The 20,529-nt window shown below is 38.1% G+C and overlaps 1 protein-coding gene and 1 pseudogene across 1 annotated transcript in view; one reads left to right on the plus strand and one right to left on the minus strand.

Annotated features, from left to right (window-relative positions):
- The window catches only part of Adarb2 (adenosine deaminase RNA specific B2 (inactive)), a 545,357-nt gene extending 525,635 nt beyond the window's left edge, over nucleotides 1-19,722 (minus strand). Inside the window, exon 1 of the mRNA XM_075970268.1 lies at nucleotides 19,230-19,722. Coding sequence (XP_075826383.1) covers nucleotides 19,230-19,332 — 103 coding nt within the window. The 5' untranslated portion in view covers nucleotides 19,333-19,722. The remainder of the gene's footprint in view (nucleotides 1-19,229) is intronic.
- Nucleotides 6,808-7,256, plus strand: LOC142848915 (large ribosomal subunit protein uL15 pseudogene; annotated as a pseudogene).
- Nucleotides 19,723-20,529: the final 807 nt, after the last annotated feature.

Consider the following 20,529-nt stretch of genomic DNA (forward strand, 5'->3'; position numbering starts at 1 on the left):
TCCCACATCACCTCTCCTTTCTGTTTAAATAAAAGTTTTTAACTTTAACACAGTAAAATTACATATAACAAAACAGGTATCAAGCAAGGATTACAGTTACAATATTTATATATCCCTTATCTTTTATCATAACTAAGAAAAACTATAACTATAAATTCTTCAATTCCATCAAAGACTCCAGAAGAATATTATCTAAGTAAATAGGAAGTACATTGTAAGAAACTTCCAAAACTTTAGAATTGACAGAGACTTCTCACTGCCTGGACATTCACCCAAAGTTCTTCTGGACTGTTGGGGCATCCATCTTCAGCCCAAAGGCCCATAATATCTGGCAGACTTCCCCATGAAGCATGAAATTTCAAAGACAGTTCCACCTATATTGGCAGCTTTCAGTCACTTTTTTTTCCCTGCAGAATGTCTGTCAGACTCTTTCATGAAACAGGAACCCTGAATGACCATATCACCTTTAGGCAAGCTCATCAGCCATTTCTTTGTGAGTCTGCATGTCCAGTTCATCAAACAGTCCAGGCAAGATCAGTTTCTTGCCTAAATGGCTAACAAAATCCATAGGGAGCCTCTTCGATGCCCATCTTCTTCTTGAAGTGATTGGTGCTGCCAGAAGCATATGTGTCTCACTGTCATGAAAAGTCCTAACTTCTTAAACATTTTAAATGCCATATTCTGTAGTCTTTGAAAGGTTTGAAGAATGGCTATTCATCTGAAATGCATATATGTACATCTTGTAAACCTAACTAACATGACTACAAGCTTGACTATTATAGATAATTATATATTAACCTATATTTCTTAATTATACATTACATTTTCAAATGAGATGCACAAACACAATACCTTACTCAGGAGCATATATATATAAACAAAATTGACCTTAAATTTGTATTAATAAACCAAGATCCATAACCAATGCAAATCTCTATAGCATAGTTCCCTTTAAATGTAAAGAAACATTTATAAACAATATTTGGGAATATGGGTGTAGTTATTCTCCAAACTTCTTTCTGCTGTTTATTGGGCAAAGTAATTTTTTTCAAGACAACCTTTCAGGGGGCTCTTGGTCTATCAAACCACATTAGCCTGGAATGAATCCACAGATTCTCATCCTCTGTGGAAACAAAGGAAGAAGCTCTTTTCCAAAGCGACATATCCTTAGATGCAAATTTTGAAGTCAAGAAACCTTTAAAACGTATATGTTGGTTTAGCTTAGCAGCCCATACAATAAAATTTCTCTCTCTACTTAGCTCCTTCACATTCAAAAAACTCAAAGAAAACACAATAATATACATAATCCAAGCTCTCTGTATATTTTATAGTCTTTACATGTCTTATTACTTTTTTACTTCTTTTAATCTGACTGTCTATACTCTGTTTCTTTAAAGACTTTGTTTTATTTTTTAAAAACCATTTACTTCTTTTTACAACTCTCTATACCCTTTTTCTTCCCTCTCCTAAGCCTACATACATTTATCCAACACTATGACCCATTTAGAGGTCTTTTATGATGGAATCTGTCTTAATGTGTATCTGTAATTCTTTACTGTCCAGGAGTGCTTCTTAAAATGCTAACAGCTTCTTAAAAACTTAAAGCGTGCCATTTCTAGGGCAAATATGGCACTGCCTGCTTGCCCTGCCCAGTCTAGCATGTGAAGCTACTCCCTGCCTCCGAGAGCCATGTACAATGCCTCATCTGTGGGCACATAGCCAGTTCATGTTGTCACCAAGCAAGCCATAGCACATTCCTCACAAACCCCATTCAAATGCTCCATAGCTGGACCTCCAGAAAGAGTCAGAGTTTGTACCGGAAGTATGGCCCAGAAAGCCAGTATTTCAAAACAACAGCTTTTTTTTTTCTGTTACTGCTGAATCAGGAAAACCTTTCTTAAAGGAGCCATGACTCTGCTTGCTTCTAACAAACTGAGCCCACCCAAGAAAATAATGCTATCAAACCATGCTTGGCTCTGTTCTTTTGTGTCTAAAATTCCTTTCTAAGCTTTCTCAGGTTTCTCATGGATTTAGTCCACCACATTGGCACACAATAAGTCTTCTTTTGTGTAGTTGCCTGTGTGGGTGTAGAGACCAGATGTTAATGTGGACTGTTTTCTTTATCACTCTCTACCGTGTGTGTGTGCATGCACATGCGAGTGTGGGGGGGTGTGGGTGTGTGTGTGTCTGTGTGTTATATGTTTGTAAAGGTCTTTCATCCAACCTGCAGCTCACTGACTTACTATACTGGCTGGCCAGTGATCTGCAAGGAGCTTGCTCTCACCTGCTCAGCATGTACATAGATATCCACATCAGCTTTTTTGTGGGTTTTGGGGATCTAAACTTATGTCCTGGTGTTTATGTGGCAAACACAATTCACTTTATTTTTTCATCTAGTTTTCTGAAGAGTTACTTCCAGTTTCTTGATCTCACTTCTCTTATCCATAAAATAAAAATGTTGCTCAGCTATCCATGTTTTAAATTTCTTTTTACATCAAAGGGAAAAAAATTATGAGACTAACTCTGTTTGTTGGAGAACAAAAGTTATCACAAGGAAACACAACTTTACTCTCTTTTCGGAACATTGTCAATTCCCACCACTGTTAACTAGAACTGGGAGAACTTCAGAGAAGTCAGGGAGATGAGGAAACAAGACAGAACAAGATACATTTCACAATCTATGCATCACACCATTGTGTAGCCATGGATATGACAGAAGAATAAAGAAAAATGTTCTGGACATTAAATGGATCTGCTATTAATTCAGTTCTACAAAGATTTCACATCCCTGAAGATATTATAGTTTATCTATGAGCAATTTTAAAGTGATGAAAACAGTACTTATGAATTTGCAGAGGTAGAGGTATTGTTTCTGGAGAGGATTCTGATAATATAATCTAGCTTTACTGTCTAGGAAATGTATCCAAAGTGACAGAAATGTAATATTCTGGTTGCAAGGGATGAAGTACTACATGAGTCGTGGTTCTCTAGACCTAGAAGAACAAAACTGATAAAAGTGATTGATTAGAGTGGCTCACAGGCTGCAGTCCAGCTAGTTTAACAATGGATGCCAACCAATAGAAAGCCCACAAACCCAGTATTTAGTTCATGAGGCTGGATGCCACAGCTGGCCTTCGGCTGATGCTGGAACCCTGAAGAAGTATGCTCTAATGCTGGTGAGGGAATGCTTTCCAGTGAGAGCAAGGTCAGCAGGCAAAGCTGCAAGAACTTCCTCCTTCCACATCTCTTGTATGGGCTGCTAACATAAGGTGTGGCACAGAATAAAGGTAGATCTTCCCACCTCAAACATTCACTTTAAAGGTGCAACATCCCATTTTCAGGTTATTTAATTAAGAAAACAATCCTGTACAATAAAAAGAACTTCTGGAGGCATCACAATACCTGACTTCAAACTCTACTACAGAGCTACAGAACTGAAAACAGCCTGGTATTGACATGAAAGCAGACAGGAGGACCAATGGAACTGAATCAAAGACCGAGATATTAATACATACACCTTTGAACACCTGATTTATGACAAAGAAGCAAAAAATATCAAATGGGAAAAAGAAAGCATATTTAACAAATGGTGCTGGCATAACTGATTATCAACATGTAGAAGAATGAAAATAGACCCATATCTATCACCATGCACAAAGCTCAAGTCCAAATGGATCAAAGACCTCAACATAAAGCCAGCCACACTGAACCTTATAGAAGAGAAAGTGGGAAGTACACTAAATGCACTGGCACAGGAGACTGCTTCCTAAATATAACCCCAGCAGCACAGATACTGAGAGAAACAATTAATAAACGGGACCTCCTGAAACTGAAAAGCTTCTGTAAAGCAAAGGACTTGGCCAACAAGACAAAATGGCAGCCTACATGTAGAATGGAAAAAGATCTTCACTAACCCCACATCAGACAGAAGTCTGATCTCCAAAATATACAAAGAACTCAAGAAACTGGTCATCAAAAGAACAAATAATCCAATAAAAAAATGGAGTACAGACCTAAACAGAGAACTCTCAACAGAGAAATCGAAAATGGCTGAAAGACACTTAAGGAAATGTTCAACATCCTTAGTCATCAGCGAAATGCAAGTCAAAACAACTCTGAGAGTTCATCTCAAATTGTAAAAACGGCCAAGATCAAAATCACTGATGACAACATATGCTAGGGAGGTTGTGGGGTAAAGGGATTGTATTGCTGTATTGCTGGTGGGAATGCAAGCTGGTACAACCCCTTTGGATGTCAGTGTGGTGATTTCTCAGAAAATTAGGAAACAACCAACCTCAAGACCCAGTAATACCACTTTTGGGTATATATTCAAAGGATGCTCAATCATGCCATAAGGACATGTGATCAATTATGTTCATAGCAGTGTTGTTTGCCATAGCCAGAACATGGAAACAACCTGAATGCCCTTCAACCAAAGAATGAATAAGAAAAACATGATACATTTATACAATGGAGTACTACACAGCAGAAAAAAATAACGGCATCTTGAATTTTGCAGGCAAATGGATGGAGCTAGAAAATATCATTTTGACTGAGGTAACCCAGATCCAGAAAGACAATTATCACACGCATAAGTGCTTTTTAAACATAAAGCAAAAAAAAAAACAGCCTACAAATCAGAATCCTAGAGAATTTAGACAACAAAGAGAACCCTAAGAGAGATATATATAGATCTAATCTACATGGGAAGTAGAAAAAGACAAGATGTCCTGAGTAAATTGGGAGCATGGGAACCTTGTGGGAGGGTTGAAGGGGAGGGGAGAGACAGGGAGGGGAGCAGAGAAAAATGTAGAGCTCAATAAAAATATTATATATTAAAAAGGAAGATCACAAACAGGTCTATAAAAAAGTTTAAAAAATTAAAAAAAAGAACCCCCCTTTACAGGTGTACCTAGTTACTTGGGATTTAGTTAATTCAAGATAAATTCAAGTTGACAACCAAGAATACCAGTAAAAAGTAACTTAGTCTCAGAATATTTAGGAGATCTAACATGTCATGCTCAGTTTGTGACAGCATTTAGAAAGAAGGTGTTTGAAGAGTGAAATACTCAACACATACATCACACAATTATACTTCAAAGCCTACTACACGTCAGAGGCAACTGTTACATGGCTGAGAGTAATCTCTAGATCTTAGAGTAGACAACATAATTTAGGATTAAAACTATGTACATATATATGTTGCACCAAGAATCATTTGCTTTATGTTATGATTTCTATGATTATAATTACGTTTATGCCAATTTCTTGACATGCTAATTTTTTTTTTAAATTCCAAAAGCTGTTATCTGGTCTTTTGTGTAGAATGATGCAATGTGACTACCAGTTGAAAGCCTCTTTGACTTTGAAACAGCATAATATATCTTCGGCCAGTTCATGGTCATCCTCACATATTAAGTATATGAAATCCTTGCAATGATCTTCTTAAGATATGTTGCCTCCAAGATGATGAGCGTGCACAGCACTAAACTTCCTCCTGTAAACTGCAACGTGATGACCTGCCAAAGATCGTGAGACAATAGCAGCGTGCTGTGAGGCCTCTTTTCTGTGCTTGGTCTTAGTGTGTCACTTGTTTCTACTAGTTCTTTGGAAAGCTTGGGGTCACATGAAATAATAAAAGAATTAGATGTGATACATTTCCTGTTCAAAGTATGGGACCCTGGAATTGTAGAGGTTACTCAATGTTTAATAGTCTTGATCTTCTTGAAGATGATCTGGGTTTGCTTCCCAGTTCCTACATTTGGAGGCTCACAATCATCTGCAGCTCTGGTTCCAGGGTATTCAACACCCTCTTCTGGTCTCCATAGGCACCTGCACACATGAGGTATACTACATATGCTCATGCATACACTCCCCATATACCTTCAACCCCCCTCCCCCACATATATAAAAGTGGGGGACTCTAGCCCTTTTGGTCCGCTGTGGGAGAGCAGTACTTAACCAGGAAAGTGGTAGCAGAACTTTTGATAAATCATAGTATCACCCATGAGACTGAAGACAGTCATGATGCCTGAAGTGCCATTTCCTGAACATGTGGCCTCAAGCACATGTCTTCTTCATCTCTGCGTATTTCAGCACTTTCTCTGCAAAATGAAAATAACTCACATCACTACTTTATAGTATCACCAGGAGGATTAAATCAGATAGCCTAAGCTCAGGACAATGTGTTAGACAAATATTAGATGTTTGGGTTGTCTAAGAACCAAATGGTACCTTGCTGATTGTATTGACTAATGCAATGAATCTTCATATTAATGGTTAAAAAAAAAACCTCAACATTTTAGAATCCAGACTCCCTTATATTGTGTTTCTCTAAGGCAAGTTTAACAATTTTAGCATAAATGTATCTGATTCTCTCCTCTCTCTCTCTCTCTCTCTCTCTCTCTCTCTCTCTCTCTCTCTCTCTCTCTCTCTCTCTCTCTGTCTGTCTCTCTCTCGTGTGTGTGTTTCCCAACCACATTTTGTAGAAGTGTCTGTGGAGGCCAGAAGTCAGCCTTTGATTCTTTAAAGCTGGAGTTAAAGGGATTGTGGGTCACCTAAGTGGGTTCTGAGAACCGAAGTCAGGTCCTCTGCAATATCAGCAATCACTCTTAACTGTGGAGCCATCTCTCTTATACTTCTTATACTTTTATTGTGTTAGGAGTAAACTGAAAAGTCTATAGTTCAGATAGAAATTCATATATTTTTTCCTATTAATATATTACCTATGCTCTTCGTTTTCTGATTATTTTTTCTGTTTCCTGTTATTATAAGTCATGGTCTGGCTCTTTCCTTTCTGCCACTGCCATGCCATCCAGACTGAGGAAGACCCGGAAACTCTGGGGCCACGTGAGCCACGGCCATGGCCGCATCGGTAAACACCACAAGCATCCAGGAGGATGCGGGAACGCTGGAGGCATGCATCATCACAGGATCAACTTCCACAAATATCATCCAGGTTACTTCGGGAAAGTTGGGATGAGGCATTACCACTTAAAGAGAAACAAGAGCTTCTGCCCGACTGTCAACCTGGATAAACTGTGGACGCTGGTCAGTGAGCAGACCCGGGTCAATGCGGCCAAGAACAAGACTGGAGTTGCTCCCATCATTGATGTCCTGACGGATCGGGCTACTACAAAGTTCTGGGGAAGGGAAAGCTCCCTAAGCGGCCTGTCATCGTGAAAGCCAAATTTTTCAGCAGAAGAGCTGAAGAGAAGATAAAGGGTGTTAGAAGTGCCTCTGTTCTGGTGGCTTGAAGCCACTCAGGGAGGCCAATTAAATGCTAACATTTTCAAAAAAAAAAAAAAGTCGTGGTCTGTTTTTGCAATGAGCTAAGACTAGGACATCATTCTTTCTTGCAACATTACGTTATAACAAATCACAAACTATTAGATCAGAGTCATGCAGAAGACATTTTAGTGAGTGCTGTGGATCCAGGATCCAGGAGAGATAGAGCCAGGATAGCTCAAAGACAGAATGGTTTTCCAGGGCAGCACCAGAAGGGAGGAATGGAAGGAAGAAAAGTACTTTCAGTATGGAAGAGAATCTCGGGGTGTTGGTGCGTGAAACTTGTAATGTTCTCAGTTACAGGTGTATTGGACACTGGAGAAAAGAACTCTGGCATAAAGTATTCCTTCATAGTAGAGGGACAAGAGGCAAGTCTTCCTGAGATTGCTGAAAGAACAACCCAGCTAGAAGGTGGACAGCAGAAGCAACAACCAAGTGTGAGAAATTTGCTGAAAGATACCAGATTTAATATGCCATGCTTCCATACAGAAGAGGCATTGGTGCTAATATCTAAATCATGGACAATGTATAATTTAGCCAGATAAATATATACAAATAGCAAATGACACTCAATTCTTTGTTTGATTTCAATTTAATCACTTTACACTTTTAACTTCTATGATGCTCAAGTTTAAAAAAAAATCCAAGAACAATTGGAAATCAATATCCAGATGTATCTACTGCAGCCAGTACCTTTGTAGCTGCAAATCACAGGTCAATAGCTTAAGAGCTACTAAAGAATTTTGTCATCTGATACTATATTTTGGGAGTGAGTTCTATATATGTCTCCTGCTTGTACAGAGAAAGAGACAATAGATTATAGACAGGTAGGCGAGTGGCAGACATAGAAGATAAAGGAGACCAAGGAGCAAGCCATTTAGTTAGACTGAGGGTAGATTTAGTGACTTTCATTGTTTTTGTCACAATCTATCTCATATTGACAATATTGAGTGGAATGGGAGGGAGTGCCAACACCTTTACTGATGATATAGATGAACTGTACTTAAATTGTATTAGACAGATGGGTGTACATCCCACTTTCCATGACCTCCAGGCAGAGCTATCCTGTCCTTGGTCACAAAAATTGCTAGTGTATTTTACAAGCAGGAGACAGCAATTTAAGTTACTTTCTTTGTTTTGGTGCCAGGATTTTGTGTCACACAGTGGCTAGTGCAGAAGTTCATTTTCAGCTCAAATGGTGGGCTAACAACTGGCTGGTGCCTGAACCATTTCGGAAGAAGGAAATTGAGTCACTTGTTCCAGGCAAGGGATGCAGTAGCATAGCTGTATATCTAGGAGCATCTAGGAGCAGGGACCACCCCCTTACAGAGATGACAGGTGCTCAGGCTGGAAGCAGGATAAACGAAGCAGAGAAGAGAAAACCTGGCCTGGCAGCAAAGACACTTGTCTAAGAATGCTGGCTCCAGGAGAAAGGCTTCATGTTCTTTTAGTTTTGTTGGGTCTGATGGCTTCATTTCATTTCTTACAAGGAAAATACTGATGAGCAATGAGCATGCCAATCATCAGGAGACTAATTCAGCAAACAATAGAAGTGAGCCGCCCACGTTTTCTGAAAAGGGAGTTTTGTAAAATATCTCTTCCACGTAAATGTCAGAGAAGGCAGAAGACATCGAAATCTGATTTCTGGGATTCTGAGCAGTTTTCAGAGCTTACATTGTTTAATCTCTACTGTTTATTACATGACTGACAAATAAAAGGTTCTACTAAATGGTTGGTGGATGGATAAACTCTAGAGTTATGTAACTCTTCTGTAGAAATAAAGGAGACAGAACGCTTTATAAATAACTCTACAGCAAATATTTATTGATAATGCACAATGCTATCACTGTGTTAATTCCAGAGAATACAAAAGAGCACACCAGGATATCCATTTTGAGGGATGACAAAGAAGAGTGTAGCAACACCCTCATTCAACCTGCACATTCCTTCACACACCTGAGATCTGAAGAGTCTATTTTTTCCTAGATTACATTGTCCCCAAAGATGTATGCTGGTTGCCGTTTTATAACCCTCCCTGATTTTCCCTTCCCATAGCTGCCATAGTTCACACTATCTATATATAATCTTAGTAGAAAGTCTTCTGTTTTCTGATTATTTCTTTTTTAAAAAAAGTCATTTTAAGACTATGTTTTAATTAAAATAGAATTACAATACTTTCCATGTTCCCTTTCCTACCTCTAGCCTCACCCAGATAGCCTCTCTGAGAACATTCCACCGACCACGACTTATTTCAAAATTGACATTTTTTTTTCACAGTGAGTTTCAAAAAATTTAAAGGTTATTTTGTCTACGTGTATGCCTGTGTACCACACATGTGAGTGTCATTGGAAGCCAGAAAACATTGTTGGATCTCCTCAGACTTGAGTCATAGATGGCTCCAAGGGGCCATGTAGGTGCTGAGAATTGAACTCAGGTCCTGTGGATAGCAAGCAGGTAGTGCTCTTCACTGCACAGCCAACCCTGAAGCTCCTCCTAGCGAATGGGCACCGTTTATGTTTTGACACTATAGAAAGAGTGGCAATGTTATATCTTAATAGCTTAGTTTTATAAGGAACGTTTATTTTAAATAATAAAAGAAATACAAGCTATACTTAATTTTATAAAAGCAACTCATTCTACTTAGTGGCTTTTGTTTTAAACAAATCATTGTTTATGTTCATTGTGAATGGGACTGTAATATATGAGGATAGTTTAATACAAGTTTAAAGTATATGTTGAGCATATTCTTTTTAAAATATCACAAGACCCAACATTACATGCGGTCATAGTAGGTTATTATCACTCCCTGCTTTCATTTGATACAGCCGGATTTGTATTTTTATATGGAATATAAGATTACAGAAGATCACTATATCGGCTTCATTTTATTGGGCTTTGGTAGCATCTATATTATATAAACCATACTAGGAAATGCTGATATGCATACACATTAATAAGTAAGTAGATTAGTAAAAATTATCAAATACAGTTTTTGTCTGCATATTCATACTTGTTTAAGGCAAAATTTAGCAGTTCCGCAAGCAGCAGAATGGAATGGGTTGGCTCATATTTTTAAATCATGTATCTTTGTGTAATGAAAGCTACACAAAATAAAAGGTAAGAGGGGAGAAATTTAATCAAGCTTAGGAAAAGATACTATAAGTTATCCCCTCCATTTGACTTTGGTTTGTGAGTTCTTTGTCCTTTATTAAATCCTTTTGTACAAGAGTGTTTTTTAATGATGTAAGAAGATGAATTACTTTTTATTAGTAGCAAAGACAAGAAGATTTATTTTACTTCATGTGAAATATGCACAAGGAGAAATTTTAATTGTTGATCCCCTGGAACTTTTGCAATTAAACAATTAATGTTTTCCTCAGAAATATGAAGTATAACCACAAACCACTATCATTTTCCCACCATTTCTCAAAGTGTTTACGCTCTCAGATATAGCTAAGATATTTTTATTGTGGTACATTATTTCTTTAAAAATATATAATAGATAACTACTATTTCAGAGTTGACGAATCTCTTAACATTTTAAAATTCAATATTTCAATAGATACTTATTGCATTTTAAATCTCGAGCCTGGCATTTCTCTATTCCACGTGCATATATTAGCAGTCTACACAAAGCACACAAGCACACAATTTAATGACTTGAATGCCATTCATTAGCTACACACAAAAGCCACATCATGATTCAATTTTCATGCAATGAAAAAGTGGATTTAAAACTCTGCTGATTACATGAAATGATATGCATGCACACTTAAATTTGTTAGCCTTAATAATAAAGGACTTTTCTTCCTATGTGCTTAGTAAGTAAAAGTATATCTCTCAATTTCAGTTAGTACTCAAAGTCTCCCCATTTGCTAAACCCCAGACTGGAGCTGTATATTGATATTGGAGGAGTACATTACCACACAGCAAAGCTACTTTTAAGCGTTGTATTATTTGCTGTGTGTGCGTTTGAAGGGCTGTCAAAGTTAGCTCTGCTATTGTCTCAGAGTTTCTCAAATGCTTGTGATATCCTATTATTTTACCTAGACATCTAATAAATGATTCTTGAATCATGATTCTTTATCGAGGAGAAAATTTGAGATATATAATTATTTAAATTTTAAAATATTAATTTGACCACATACACTGGCTTTAAAAGTCATTTTCTGTTAGAGTTCTGGTAGAACATTGATGATTGCTTGTCCTTCGAGTTCCAGCTATATTATTTAGGGGCTCAGCACAGATAAATGTTTCAATGTTTTTTGTTCACCTAAGGATTAAGGAAAAGTATTGTTTTTCAGTAATTTATTTATCTATCCCTCAAATTTATAAATTAGAGTTTAAGAAACAGTTGTGTGCATATATTTTCAACAGCTAATATTTGGGCTCTTAACCTTCAACACAGCCTAACATCAAGAGGGTGGGCTTCTCCTTTAAGACCCCAGCTATTTTCACAGCCACGGGCCCAATGTGAACTCAGCAGCTGTTACAGACAGGGATGAGTGAACCCAGCTAGACTTGGGGTTTGGAGGAGGTCAAAATCTATTTTGCTGACGTTTCTGTCATGTTTATTAAATTGTATTCTTTGGAATGCAATTAAATTTTTTTTTAAAAAAATATTGCTTTTACGCCGAAACACACTAACCAACGTAGTTTGAACAGCACAGTTGATTTTTTCAAACAATTAAAAAAATCTGAAGCGTGAGCATCCCACTAGCTGATGGTGTGTTTTTAGGAAAATTAGACTCCCCACCTTTGTCTCATCCTGACCCTAAGAAGGAAGTTGACCAGATTAGCATTTTCCATTGAAAACAGGCTTTGATGGTGAGAAAAGATGTCCCCACACATCTGCCCTATTTTAATACCATAGTTGTGAAGACGTATTTGAGAAATCATGTAAGACATTACAAAATGATGAGGCAGACGGAAACAAGAAGAAGAGATCTCATATCCAATAAACGAAACAGCAAAGGTTAATTAAATCTATAGAATTATCCGAGGCACATTATGGGAAAGGTGTTTAAAAGCATCACACACGAACGAATTCATTTCAAAGTGTTATGATGATCATTTCAGCATTAGATTCACTTCACCTACTCAAGATTCCAGAAAAGAGAGTTTAGGAATATATTATGAATAGTTTTGTTTTATGTATTATTTGAATAGCAAAATAACAGCCACAGAATGAAAACTTGGCCTGTGACATGAATGATTTTTCTGTTGTCACTGATTAAAAAATGTCCAGTGGCGTTGCTGGCACCTGGTTGTAGCTTGAGTGTCAATGTAAGAGGCAGGTACTTAGACTGAAAACAACACCTGCAACACTGTATCTCTGTATTCAGACCTTCCTTTCTCATCCACAGAAGTGTTTGCTTTGCCAAGGTGAGAGAAGGCTTTCGGTGACTATTCAGATTGGAATGTATTAGCAGTTAAGCAAACATGACTGTTCTAATTGTCCTTTACCCTGGAAGTGGATTGTCAGATCCACCCTCAGGCTCAAGATTTGAAGTATTCAGAGCTTCATAAACACTTTCAGTTCTCAGCTTTAAGACGTTTGAACATGAAGTTATCTGAGCATAAAAATGTCTGGGTATTTAGAGTGTATTCGCTTTCAATTTTAAAAACTAATATTACTTTTCTTTGTTTATAGGAAGGCTCCGTTTATCATACATGGTTTCTTACTCAGGTATAATATCATTTTTATGTCCTTCATGTAAACATAAAATTTATATAACCTGTTTGCTATTTTGAAAAATTAGAAGAAACATTAACTATTTGACAGTTTTCTAATTTAGCACAGGTGATAATAAATTCTAATATATTTGAATTTAATAGCACAAAGGGGGCAATTGCTGGCTATTTTCTACCCAGAAGCCAGATGTAAATGGAATTCATTCACAATCAATAAAAGAATAAAATGGAATTATGTTACTGCCTTTCACATTCAATACCTATAACTAAAATAAAAGGTAATTAAATATCCAGCATTTATTTAGAGGACCCAGGTGATTCCAATTAACTCTTTATAAAAATATACATAATTCCCCAGAAAAGAAAGTCCGTTGTCTCTGCCAGTGGCCAGATTCATTTCTGAGAAACTAAAATTCCCTTAAAAGGCAAACGAGTCAGCTCCTAAGTGGCTGATGCCTGGATGTGATTCCCGGGAAACTGGATTCACTCACACATTTTCAGCTGCAGATTTAGAGCTTAGAGCTATGCTTTAGACTTTACTTACAGCCATCCAGGCAGCCAGACGCAACAGCCCTTGACGTTCTTTCCTTCTAAGTAAAATGAAAACAGAGAGGAAAACCTGAACCACCATCATTAAACACAGATGCCTGGGGACCAAGCTAGCAAGGGACACAAACAGACACACAGATCTGTCCTGGAGTTTGCGAAGTCTAAAGGCAACTTTACACTTGCTTCCCAAGGTCTCACACGAGCCTATCAAAGGATGTGTATTCAAAATTGAAAAGGAACTGTTCCCCCTGACTTATTCTCCTTAAAAAAAAAAAAAAAAAACATGTCCCTCTATTTGATATTGGCACATTAAGTGAGTTATAATATATTAAGAGCAATAAATAAACAGTTGTATTTACGCAATCAAGAATTTATAGCATATATTCCTCTAAGCAAAGGAAACCATATAACTGAAGAATAAGGGTTAGTTTAGATTCATGTTATCTAAAAACCCCAAGCAGTAAGGATCAGGATTGTGACACCATCAGCCAGGGCACACTACTGTGTCTCTTCTATGTTCTCGGGCTTTTATTATTTTCAATTATTTTGTGCTCACATGGAACCCCATACAAATTATTAACATTCAATAGTTAAGCTATTTTGTAATGGACATTCATGATTTTCGTTGCTCACTTGGAATTTGATTTCATTTTTGTCAAAGTGGTTAAGTGTTTTTCATATCTTGTTCATGATAAGAAAATATGCCCCTTTACAAATCTTGCTTACAAATCATTAGCACCCAGATTGGTCACAGCAACATCTGTTTAGAAATAAAGATTATAAATGACCAAGAGTCAAATAATGCTTTTTTTTTCATTCTTAGGGTATTTCTCTACTGCTTTTGTTATAAAAATATACACTTCCATTTTCTAGAATTTTTTGAAAAAGATACAGACAGGTATAAAATTGATCCAATATTTCTAGTCTTTACTGTTTAGATACAAACACATACATAGCAATACATGCACACACAGACGCATAGGAACATATATGCACATACAGGTTTTAAATTAAACACAATGCTTTCAGAACATGTTACCTTTCTGTGTCTCACAAAATACAGTCTCTCACTCTCCATTTCTTTATGTAAGACTATTCTGAGATGGCTTTTTGCAATAACCGTATTGCCTCTATTTAGGTAAGAATACACAAATATAATACCTATATTCTAAATTCATGTTCCCTCATCATACCTAATGCCCTTGAAGCAATCTTAAATTACTGTTATTACATGGGTCACTAGAAATCAGAAGCACCAATATAAATTTTAAAAAAAGAAAGAAAGAAAGAAAAAACGGAAAACCTCTCATGCAATTAGATCCTGACTAACGGTTGGTTTAATCAATTTGATTTTTATCCCTAAATCCAGTCCTTCCTCTTGAGCTGTCAGCGAGCGAGATAAGAGCCAGTGGTGTAGACGGGCTGTCTTTTACCCGCCGAGATGACAGCCACATGGATTACTAAAGCGTTCAGGGGATAGAGAGCAACACGGCCGCTGCACCCTCATCCAGTGCACAATCTTTCTATTTCATTAATTTTTCATGGAATTTCATTTCCCAACAAGCCGGCGTCTGCTATCCATCTGCTCCACTTACTATGTCCCCCTTGCCAACTTTTTATTTGCATTTCACAACATTCGCAGGCTGCTCTGCTCCTCACCACCTTGCTGAGATTCCCAATTTACTTTCGTAGATCTGCTTTGTGGGGTTGCTTCCAAAATTCACACCCAGACCCCTAAAGATCTGTACACTGAACCACTCTGGAACAATATCTCATTTCAAGACAACTTTTCTGTTGTCAATGCTCCAAAGATTGACACATTATGTGCCAATGCCCAGCTCAGCTGACCAGTCAGGTAAGTGTCTGCATATCTCTTAGATACTTTCCCTAAGTCCTTTCCTAGTTGATGGAAGATGGATACACTTCACTATGTTGTGTGTCCTTCAGTTTACCTTGAGTGGGTATCTGTTTCAAATTAGGTCCATATTAAAAGAGGTGTTTTGTTTTAAATTTTCAGTAACTTCATTTGTTTTATATAAGGGCTGTCTATTTAAATATTTTATTTGAAAAGTGAATTTCAGGTCAATGTATAGCTTCTTTGGGGAAAGTACACTAAGAACAACAACAAGAAAAAGAAAAACAGGTACACAACACAGAAAATATATACTATTTTAATCAATGAGACTGTCAAGGTGTATTTATGAGACTCCTCAAATATATTATCCTGACAGTCTATGGGAAGGGATTAAAGTTTAAGTGATTTACTTCTCTGTAACTGAACTATTTTGAAAACTACCTGAGTGATCTGCTGCTCACAACAATTAAAAAAAAAACACTTCGAATCTTAACCTTTATTTAAGTTAAAATGAATTCTTTTGCAATATTTACTCAATAGTGGCAATATTTTCTAATGAAAGCAGAATTATCCTTCATAAAGTAAGGAATAGATGAAATTGTTTACAATCATGCTGTGTAATTCTACCAAGAACTAGAAAAATAAAGTGCAATCGCTTTGTTCGCTCCGTGAACTATTGCAGGCAATACTGTATGGTTAATGATGGCAGGTGATAGCCTTCATAACTACCTGCGCTACCATTGTTTCCCCAAAGTCTCTAATTGACAGCAAAGGAGGATGAACTGCTACACTCCACACATAAATGGGTTTGGTCCTTACTTTTACACAGGTACAAAAATCAAAAGCTTTGCCTGTTCTTCTCAGTGTACTTTTATTTCGCTTGTCACTGTCTCATATAAAAGTAAGATTCTCACACTTTCCATTCGTCTAAACAGTGTAAACCACGTACAAACCATCCCTAAAAGAAATCCTAACCAAAACAGAAAACACGCAAAGGTGACTAATACAGGGTCTCAAGAAAATGTAAAGTAGATGGGGGTAAGGAAATCTTCTCAAAGAATTTTCTTTAAAGTCTATCTGGCAAAGAAATGCGTGCTTCTGCTAGGTAGTCCTGGAAGTAATATTCTGTGCCTAAGTTTTCCTTCAGTTTTTTATGCTTTAAAGATATGTACTACTTCCTAAGTGGTAGTGTGACAGAAACCCACCCTGTGAAATAAAGAACCCCATTTCCAAGGTGATGGATTGCATTTGCCGATAATCATATCCTATCATTACCATGGTTAGGCTGTAGTTAGTGTTTCAGTTCAAACCGACTGTTGGAGCATGGGAAGCATACCGCACCAAAGACACTTTTCAAGGCTATACATGGAAAATAAAAGATCCTTTGACACTGACCAGCTGAATGCTAGGAGGCACTTTTTAAAAACCTGAAGTTTGGCTGAGAGATGAGCTGGGAACATACATGCACACATGCATTTATCATAGCTACATTTCTTAACTTGCAAGAATAATTTCACAGATTATAATCAACATTTTCCAAATTTACTCCATAACCTCTCTAGAATTCCTTAACTCTCTCCCATGCATGTCTGGGATTTCATGTTGGTCTGGCTTACAATTTGAAGCTGTGCTGTTCCATCTTGGTGAAGATACATGATCATTAAGATAAAATTTAAAGACACCATTGCTCTTTATGGAGCAGAAGAAATGTGAATTTATAAGATATTATAAATAAACTTATCTTTTTGAGAGATGTAAAAAATTATTTATTATGTCTTGTAATCAAGTATACTAGCTTTTATTTTTTTATCATATTTTGTTAACTTTGCTAGTAGAAGCAAATATTTAATAATTTCATTTGTCTATCCTACCACAAGAGCTGCTGACAGGTGCCACCAAAAAGGCCACTTATATACAGGTCTACACACAATAGAAATTGCTATATGATTGCCTATTGCCTTTGTTATCAAAATCTGGACACTTACTATCATCAAAATTACAAATATAGTCAAACGTACAAATATTTTCTGTGAAATGTTTTACTTTGGGCTGTCATGGTTCAGTTTCTAGTAAATGAAGACTTTCTCAGATTTTTTTTTATTTCCTTCCAGAATGCTTTTAAGTTAGTATGCCTTCATGGTAAGGCAAATGAAGGAAGATGAGGATTTGGTGCAGCTTACATTTCTAGAGACGGTGTTATTGTAAATATTCCTCCATTTGCTTTGTTCTAAATAGTTAAAAAGACTATAAAACTTTCAATTTTTCTTTACTTCTTTTAAAACTGACATTCTTTGTCAAACTGTTGAAAGCTATGGTTATCTCACTATCCATGTCATTTTTAATAGTACATAGCTTTAGAAGAAATCAGTGAGTCAATTTCAAAACATTTTCAGATAATGAAATGAACACCAAATACATTTAAGCTGCTTATGAATTCAAGTACAATTATAAAATCAGCCCCCCTGTGAAACCAAACGTTTCGAGACAATCAAAGGCAGGTGTCAGCTCTCCTTTGCTCTCAGGGGTCTTTGCACTATCATAAGCAAGGACTGTTTGCTTCTGACATTTTTGTTTTGTTAATTTGTGTTATTAGAAATCATATCGGATGCAGGGACTGCTAGAAAACACTTGGGAAACCATTGAGCAGAAACTTATCTTAGGCTATCGATATAGATTCTAGAAGGGTTAGTACAACCACCATATCTCACAATGTATTCTGCATGAGAATAGTTTAAAAATTCCAACTCACTTAAGTTGTGTCTGCTCTGCATATTTCTAGGAACACTTTAAAAGCTCAGAGAAAAACAAAATACTTTCCAGACACTGGTAAGAGCACTGAACTTCCACCGACTCACAGAGTCAAGTTCCTCTCTGAGAAGGAAGGGACAGCTTTGGGACCATCTTTAAATACATCTGTGGAATGCACACGGGCTAAAGATGCATGTTAGGGCACCGCCTATCACGTTGGAAGAATTGCTAATTTGACACAAACCCTTGTATGGAATCCCTGCACTTGTGGTGACATTGACTAAGTTCTGAGCCGCCCGTTTCCAACACTGTCAGTAGCAAGGCACAGCCCGAGTTTGTCAGGTGCAACCTGCCATCCGGTTGTCCATCCTTTTCTGGTTTGCAAGGCTTAATTTTCTTTCTTTTCCTACCATTAATACACAGCTTTTATTTTATTATTATAATTTTTTTACTGGCAGTAATTTCTGCAAGGACGTGCCTTGTCCTCTTTGTCTATGCCAGTGTTTACACGACCACGAGATATTTCACTGAGTTAGAAAATAAATAAATAAAAGCCAGTCAATTTGGGAAGGAGATTGTCAGGGCTTTGCCCTCTTTTTCCTCTGAGACAATTTGGATAGGAGGAGCTGGGGCAAGAGCTCATTCCCTCATTTTTATGTGTGTTGGCTTAAGTGAGTGTTTCTTTTTGCACCCTCTAATAATGTCGGCTCCAAGAGTGTCTAAGTGCCAGCCTTGGGTATCCAGTAGGGACGGTGGTACCCAGAATACAAGCATCAGAGAGTGGATGCTCCTCTGCTCTGCCCTCTCAGCTTCCTTCCCAGTGTTTCCTGCCAAACATCTTCCTCTTAGTAGTGGGCTGGCTCGCTGTACCGTTCGGGCTTGGGGAAAGACCCCTTCCTATTTACAAAAAAAAAAAAAAAAAAATTGAACTCGCAAGTGCCCTACTGAGTGTGGACATCCCAGAAACATCCTAAAGTAAAGGCGAGAAGCGGAAACCTACAAGCGGCCACCGAGATCGCAGGAAGGACAAGGGGAGAAAAGGGGGAGAGTTGCAGCGGGCACCAGAGCGCACGCACCGAGAGCGAGAGCTTCTTACCTTTCCTCTTGGACCTCCTCCTTCTTCTCCTTTTGGATTTGCATTTGAGTTGACTGCTTAGCCCTCCAGATCCTCTGCCGCTGCTCCCCAGGACAGATGCCATGCCAGTTGGGAGACTTAGAGAGGAGCCGGTCCTTATTCAATTTCGCCTTTCTTATTCTTGCTGCGGTGGCTGCTGCGGTGAGTATTTCTGGCTTTCCAAATCAAGTAGCAGGCTCACTTTTTAGGACTGGGAATGCTAGCAAGCACCTTCTCTTTAATTGCCGCGTCCCCTGGTTCTAGAGCTGCTGAAAGCCTCCCTTGTGCGCTGGAAAGCTGAGCCCTTCCGTAGGCAGAAAGCTCTGGGAAAGATTCTCCCGCGCGTCCTGAGCGCCCCGGAGCTCTTTTCTCCTCCTCTGGGCTCCCAAAGCAGGGCTGCTACTTTTGCGCCTCTGCGAGTTGTTTGGCACCATCCACTTTAAAGCCAATCACGCAGGGAGCTCGTCTATTTGCTGCCGCAAAGTCTAATTAGATCCAATCACAACTGTCTTCTGGCTCTGACATCAGCAGCACCAGCTCCACCGCCTCTGGTAGCTTGCAAACTCAGCTCCCATTTGGACGGATGGAGCCGCCCAGGGCAGGCTGGAAGGAGAGAGGCTTCAGAGGAAGCCACAACCACACCGAACTGGTTTTACTGGGAGAAGTCCAAAGATGCGATTTCGGGGAAGGTGGCTATGCTGGGATGTCAAGGCTTCTTGCCGCGTCCACTTGTTATGCTCGAAAGCCGCAAGGACTAATTTCTCAAACCCAGCAATTTTTAACTAGTTGTCTTATTAATACGCTCATTGTCTGAAGCGGGAAGAATCTCGTTCGGTTCAGGACCTTAGTCAGAAATACGCTGAGATTTGTAACTGCCAAAAAAGACAAGCTCTTTAGGAATTGTTTACTCAGAGACCGAGTATCTGTCCGTTCGCATGTTTGTTCTGGTGGGTTCCCACTCCACCTCCTTTTCATATCCCTAGGCTGTTCCTTTAGAAAAAGGAAAACCTCATAAAGTTGGTGTTAAGATTTCATCTGAATTTTATAGAAAGGGGATTCCCGTGCTGTTTTATCCACGGTTGGAGCAATTATAGGAGAGACAGGTTAGTAGTGAGGAGGGGAGAGGTGGGGAGGAGGGAAGGAGAGGGGGGAGAAAGAGAAGGAAGAGGAGGATATTCCATGGCAATTGTAATATTTACATACAGAACGGAATATTGAGGAAGAAGTGGACTATAAATTGAGATAATCTTAAAATTGTGTTTTCAGGGATATTCTAGGTTTC

Source organism: Microtus pennsylvanicus, chromosome 4 (assembly GCF_037038515.1).
Source record: "Microtus pennsylvanicus isolate mMicPen1 chromosome 4, mMicPen1.hap1, whole genome shotgun sequence".
Lineage (NCBI taxonomy): Eukaryota > Metazoa > Chordata > Mammalia > Rodentia > Cricetidae > Microtus > Microtus pennsylvanicus.